The sequence below is a fragment of the Chiloscyllium plagiosum genome, chromosome 18 (genome assembly GCF_004010195.1).
Source record: "Chiloscyllium plagiosum isolate BGI_BamShark_2017 chromosome 18, ASM401019v2, whole genome shotgun sequence".
Taxonomy (NCBI): domain Eukaryota; kingdom Metazoa; phylum Chordata; class Chondrichthyes; order Orectolobiformes; family Hemiscylliidae; genus Chiloscyllium; species Chiloscyllium plagiosum.
The window spans coordinates 18,006,502-18,013,570 of record NC_057727.1 but is presented as its reverse complement, the minus strand read 5'-3'; the positions used below and the strand labels follow the sequence as shown (position 1 = coordinate 18,013,570).

Sequence of the window (7,069 nt, the reverse complement as noted above, 5' to 3'; positions counted from 1 at the left end):
CAGCCCAAACACAGAGGATGCTGGAAAAACACAGCAGGTCTGACAATATCTGTGGCGAGAGAAACTGATTAACGTTTCAAGTCCATCTTTAGAACTGTTATGAGTTCTGAAGAGTTCTAGTTGAATAAGCACAGGGTGACTGCTGTATCCGTAGAGTCAGTTTCTGCGGTTTCAGTTACCTGCGGTTTCCCATGGCTTGAACATATTACATGGAACATTCCAGAACCAGGGATCAGAGAACTGCCAGGGAGGTACATTTCCCACTTAAATGAATAGGTTTGCTACTATCCGCAGTTTCGTGCTTCCACGGTAGTTCGTGGAACGTATCCCCTACAGCTACAGGGGGCTAATGTAATTATAATCAATAATGCATAAGAATGTATTTTTTTTTATTAATAGCTTTATTAAATGTCTGTACTTGAAAATGACTCAGTTCAGCCCGTGAGAAAAGAACAAAGTGTCTCCAGTGTTTTAGTAGCTAATACATGCTATTTATTTGCACTAAAAACATAGTCACATTAATAATTGGAAGACTGTCTATTGTAAGCACAAAATAGACAGCTTTAAGCTTTCTTTTTGTCTCATGTTTTCGTTAATTTGTGCAGATAGGAAAATCCTATCGGATTAACCATTACCACATTATTAGTAAATTGGATTTCAACAATTATTAATTTTGTGGTGGGCGGTCTATCTTGAAGGGAGCTGAAAATGTGTTGCTGGAAAAGCGCAGCAGGTCAGGCAGCATCCAAGGAACAGGAGAATCGACGTTTCGGGCATAAGCCCTTCTTCAGCCCTCCTATCTTGTAGGGACTCTTATACGAAAATTGGCAGCATCAAATTTTTAGAGAGTTCGCCAAATTAGCTAAAGGTTTTGAAATGTGGTTTGCAATAAATCTGAGAACTTAAATCAATCAGTTGTAAGTGCTGTCAGTTTTCAGCGTGAATCAATCGGGGATATTTTAGAAAACATGAAAACTGAACACATTTTGTCCTTGAGGTGGGAAAATAATTTCTGTCCAGCATTGAAGTCTGTCTTGTATAGTGATAAGTATAACTTTTGTGTGTTTTTGTTGGTTACTTAAACAGTCTTCAATTGTTAGATGAGTGTATTTTTACTTAATTATACTGAATAAAGTTTGATGTTAGTGTTCTATTTCTCTGCCAAAGTTAGTGCATTTATAAAGGGGTTATTTCAAAACTTTTAATTAGGGGGGGTTGTGCAATCAATTATAATTAATCTAAGATATCAAAACATCCTTTTAGATGATAAATGTTTTAGGTGGGATAATAGTTCCAGCCTCTGAATAAATTATAATTAATTATAGAAGTGTAGAACTGCCCAGATTTATCTTGCATGTGGAACTGGTAAGTATATCTTGCAATGTTATATGAACAGCACATAGTTATTTGAGATTTAGTTTGACCACAGAAGCATACAATACATATGTTACTCTCTTGGCACCATACAATACACATGTTACTGTCTTGACTATATTGTTCAGCATTCTATTTTTTTATGAAGATCTTTGACCTTGAAACAGTATAGTAAGGAAAGTTGTAGTTTCTTTAAACACGGCTAGGGAATATGTAGTTGTTTTTAAGAATGTACATCAATTCTAAAGGGATCAATTGCAATTTTCTAATATTAGTCTATATGATATGGCCACTGTCAGCCTGGAAGCAATACCAACAGGAAGGAAGTCAAAATATGGATGCCATATGACCAGAGATGAAGAAGCTGCAGTAAGAGAAGAATGTAGAAGTGCATTTACAGGGAGCTCTGTACATGCAGTTAAAAGAGACAGGAAGCTATAGAAAAGGTGAGAGCAGAGATTGCAGTTAGGATAATTCCATTGGTAAAACTCAGGTTTTTTTTAAAGAGCTGACCAGATTGTTCAACAAGATTCATTAAAGAAGTTTATAAAGGAGTTTCCGGAAAACCTGCCCCATTAAGATAATTGTGATGTAGCCAAGTAAGTTCTACAAGAGCATAATATTTTGGAGATGACTTTCAGAAGAAATGAACAACATTTGAACATAGGAAGTGAAGCTTCTGTTACAAGTGACTTGAGGCCAAGTCTTTGGGTAAAGTGAGAGGTCCAGTGTACCTGAAGCAGATTTGGAAAGATTGAGAGAATGCATGTACTGCCCCATTTGTGTGGGGGATATGTGAATGTTTATAGTCATATGAGGTAGTCTTCATTGTTTTATGCTATTCCCTATGTTACTTATAGTTCATACTGACTGGAGTTTGCCTGTTGATCCATGCTCAATTTACATCAATTCTCATTTGTGTTAAACATTGCAAAAAGTGAAATGTTGTTGCCAATTTATTCATTGGGGGTCATTTTGGTTACTTTGGTTATTCAGGAGAAGACGTTCAAAAGAAAGGTCACTGAACTTGAAACATTAACTCTGTTTTCTCTCCATAGGTGCTGCCACACCTGCTGAGTTTCTCCAAAATTTCTGTTTTTGTTTCTTTTACAGCTTTGGAGCCAGGGATACCTCACCTTAGTGGGATCCATTGTGGAAATAAAATCAACACTGAATAGCTATGTCCGTAACAGACTAGAGGGATCAAAAAGGATGTTAAGCACTGATGATCCAGCAAAATGACCCCAAGAGATGGTTTATAATCATTGATAAGGGCCATCAGATAATGGATAATAGTGAAGGGCTTGGTACTGCAGTCATCAGAAGGACAAACTATGTGGAAGATTGTAAGTTATCATCCATGTTTGAGGGGTATTGGGGATGAGAAGTTAACTTAAGGGTAACAACCAAATTCAAAAAGGATCTATCTGAATTAAATAAAGTTTAGGGTGGGAAAATGGGGTTTTGTCTGTGGTGTGTCAGTAAAGTTATTTTTAACCTAAAAGGTTGTGATGGCTTTGTGTGTTTTGTAGGTTGGGGCTGAGGTTAAATTATACATGGATTTAAGTTGGATGAACAAGTTGGGGTGTTGTGTCATTTAAGCCAGTTTAATGTGTCAGGAGGATTTTATTTTAATAATGAACATTTTTCTACTTGAACCAAACCACATTTGTGCATTTTTGTTGTCTATAAAAGCTTGAAGTCTAAGTATCATTTGTAAGGGGGAATGGGACAGCAATTTTAGCAAATTAGTTTTGAAGCCTAGGCACACTATTTCATGTGCACTTGGAATGTTCTTTGAAAAACATTGAAACATTTGTTAGGTAACCTCTTCCCATCCTGTTTACTCCCAAGTATTGAAGTGAAAATAAGGGATTTATGGATGCCTGTTTCTGCTTTATTAAAAGTCTTACCTGGACCTTTAGAACAAATCGAGGCAAAGTAGTCTATTTTGAGGATGAATAATAATTTCTTGTACCACTATTACAATATGACAATCCTAGTCAACTTCTCAGTGTATTCAAATGCATGGAAGATGATCTGATGTGGCACTGACCTTTGTGTAAATAAAGAGCCATTTTGAGTAATATGATTGTACATTCAGGACTCTATGCTATGTTTTTGGAAAATCACTGATTTGGCCTGATTCTCAAATCCAATTCTGCTTTCCATTCAGTGAATAATAATGGTGAATATTAAGAATCCAATTTTCGCAAAAAAAAATTCATGGAATTAATATACAGAACCATTTAACACTTCAGCCTTGTCATAAACAAACGAACACTAAAAAAACAATTTTCGCAAAAAAACATGTAATTATTGCACAGAACCATTTAACATTTTAGCCTTGTAATAAACATAAACTTACTTTCCAGTAGCAAATATTCTTATGCTCAAGGAAAAGTGACAATAAATTTAATTATTTTGCTATAATACTTTCTTGATAGTCTTCATTGAAGGAATCTTCCTCATTGATTCAGTGGGAATAATTTTTGGCTACAGTTTATGGAGACTCAGAAATATAACCCATTAATTTTCCTTTAAATAATTACACCTCTCTTAGGCCTTATTATAAATATCTTGTGTATCTTCAAATTCCATTATTGAGAAAATTCTCCCTATATTGTCTTTTCCAGAACTTCCATTTCTTCTGGCATTTTGTGGATCAACTTTATCTGTGTTATCCAGCTCCAAAAAGTCTTCCTCTGAAGCTGAGCTATAAATGTTGCCATGTTTACTTTGAGTAAAGAGTCTTCTGCTTTCTGCTGTGAGATCTAGAAGGTCAAATGAGTCACTAGAAAGTATGCTATCATCACTAATGACACTAGAGGGGCGGCTCTCTTTTTTCTGATGTCTCCCATTTGATAAGATCAGGTCCTTTAAAGAAGCAGAAAGCTTTAGTGATGAGCGATCATCGGGCAGATCTAAACTGGTGGAAAACTTTCCATTTCGTTTTAGAATTCCTTTTTTCCTATATTTTACTTCTGATAAAGGCATTTCTGACTGTTTGCCACTTGTTTCGGAAGAAATTTCAGCTGTATCCCTGCCTCTTGTTTCACTGCGTTCTGGAGAAGAGGAATAGCCAGACTCTCTATGGTAAGAGTTCTTCAGGATTCCTTTCTTTGGTGTACTAGTTAAGACTGTAGTTTGCGCAGTGTGCACCTTCTGAAAGGTGTTTATAGGTTTTGTGATGGTTGTGCTGGTTTCAGTCCATTGTGATTGCAGTTCCATGCCTGCAGATGAAAGAAGGTCATTGTCAAAGCTAGATTGTAGGATTCCCTTTGGATTTTCCTTTGCATCTTTGGATGTGGGTTTCTGCAATTTCACATCCTGTTGTGGTTGTGTCATGTCTTTTTCTTTCTTTGACTTTTTTAAACAAACCATTTGCCTATCCTCTGTTATATGGGTAGAAACTTGATGCCCAGTACTTTCTATAGCTTGTACATTTTTAGCTTCTTTCGTCCTTTGATTTGTACACCCTTCCCTGGTTTGCCAGTCAATGCAACGGGCCAGCAGTGGTGAGTGACAGTCTTTTTCGGAAATGCAGTCACAAATAGATGTGTCATAACCCGAGTTGACCCACCAATGGTTTGCAATATCTTCAATTGTTGCACGTTTGTCTGAGTCCACTGATAACATCCAGTCAATCAGGTCACAAGCATCTATTGGTGAAAACATGCCAACATCTTAGAATTAATTAATACAAGGCTTTCCAATTACATTTATCTAGGAAAATGAAAAAAAAAGCCACCAACATTTATCATTAAAAACACTCCATTAACATCTTACCCATCACCCCCTCAATTCTTCCATTGTTTAATTTGAAAAATCTGAACAGAATGATTGCTGAAATAATATTGACTTACTGCTGACAGGACCTTTATGGGAAGGCGAGCACAAAGATATTTACTTTAATTGTTCAGTGTTGATTTATTATATCGTATTTAAAAAATCTTTTCCTTGCTGTCTATTACTTTCTTTTCTCCTGTAACATCTGTATATTGTAAATTTTCTGCTGTAAAATTCACAAATCATAGGCTATAATCAATTTAAGTGCCAGAAAAAATATTTGCATGAAATTGTACTCCTTAAGTAAACTTGGCCTGAGTTTTACAGAAAGCCAATGGTGACATCAATGTGATTAGAGGAACTGATCTGTTGATCTGGTATATTTGTTCTTGCACAAAACAATTAAATGTCATTTTTACTCAGTAGATATCTCTGAGGTAGAAGATTGTGAGTTCAAATGCAGTCTGGAATTTTAGTACATAATCTAAGCTGACACTTTAATACTAATAAAGGATGTAAAGTTTCAATTGTCGATTGAGATTAAAAATCCCAACATGTTTTACAAATTGAATAGAGTCTTATGGTGTCTTTGCTGGCATTTATCTTTCAAAAAAAGTCATTAACATCTTAGTTGGATATTGGTTTCATTTGCTGAATATGGGAGCTTGTTGTATGCAAATTGGCTGTCATGTTGACTCCAAAAGCAGTGCATTAGTTTTAAAGTGCTTTAGAATATCCTACACCATATAAAAATCCTACGTAAAGTGTTACATAAATTCATTATCAGATAGCCGTCATTAACTTTTGAAGATCTGCTCTTGACCAAGGCAGTACAAGCAATGCAGCATTTACTGCTCATCTCTAGTTGTTTCGAGGGCAGTAAGAGTCAATTGCATGAAGACTTGACTCACATTGGAGTGCAAATTTTCTTTACTGAAAGACATTAATTAACCAGTAATGTTTTTAAAGCGGTCTGGTAACTCTCATGCATTACCTGATTACCAAATCAATTTAATTTTACTAGATATTAGTCAGTGGTAAATGTAGAGTAAAGGAATGGGTCTGGGTGGGTTACCCAAAACAAAATTTGGGGCAGCACTGTGGCTTAGTGGTTAGCAATGCTGCCTCACAGCATCAGGAACTCAGGTTCGATTCCAGCCTTGGGCAACTATCTGTGTGGAGTTTGCACAATCTCCCTGTACTTGTGTGGGTTTCCTCCGAGTATTCCGGTTTCCTCCCATGGTCCAAAGATGTGCAGGTTAGGTGAATTGGCCATGCTAAATTGCCCATAGTGTTAGGTGCATTAGTCAGAGGGAAATGGGTCTGGTAAAAACAATGACTGCAGATGCTTTTATTCCTGATGAAGGGCTTTTGCCCGAAACGTCGATTTTGCCTGTCCTCGGATGCTGCCTGAATTGCTGTGCTCTTCCAGCACCACTGATCCAGGAAATGGGTCTGGATGAGTTACTCTTCGGAGGGTCGGTGTGGACTTGTTGGGCAAAGGGCCTGTTTCCACACTGTAAGGAATCTAATCTAATCTAGATTAGCAATCTTTGAACTGAAGGCTTCTACTTTAAAATTCAGTATGAGAAATACTAGGCCAGAGATGTTTATATGAAAACCTGCTATAGTATAATCATTGTTCGTTCAAAAATCTCCAACTACTTTGTGAGATGGGTTTGATACAATCTCATGATTCCTTACCAGAAGTCAGGTGAGGTTTCTTGTATTCTCCACAACTGATCTGCTGCGTTAAAGTTTTGTAACTCCTGCTATCAAATGGCATTGTTCCATACACCAGTGTATAAAGCAGAACTCCCAGGGCCCAGCAATCAACCTAGCACACAATGTATCATAATCAATCCATTAAACATAGCAAAGAGTGTCTCAAATAGTATTAGTTAAT

General features: G+C 36.6%; 1 protein-coding gene across 3 annotated transcripts in view; it reads right to left on the bottom strand.

Annotated features, from left to right (window-relative positions):
* Positions 1–382: 382 nt before the first annotated feature.
* Positions 383–7,069, bottom strand: part of LOC122558899 (NUAK family SNF1-like kinase 1) — a 42,754-nt gene continuing 36,067 nt past the window's right edge. For all 3 annotated transcript variants that reach the window (XM_043707829.1, XM_043707830.1, XM_043707831.1), the window contains 2 exons: positions 6,868–7,000; positions 383–5,036 (listed from right to left, as the gene is read on the bottom strand). In XM_043707829.1, coding sequence (XP_043563764.1) covers positions 3,934–5,036; positions 6,868–7,000 — 1,236 coding nt within the window. In that variant the 3' untranslated portion in view covers positions 383–3,933. The remainder of the gene's footprint in view (positions 5,037–6,867; positions 7,001–7,069) is intronic.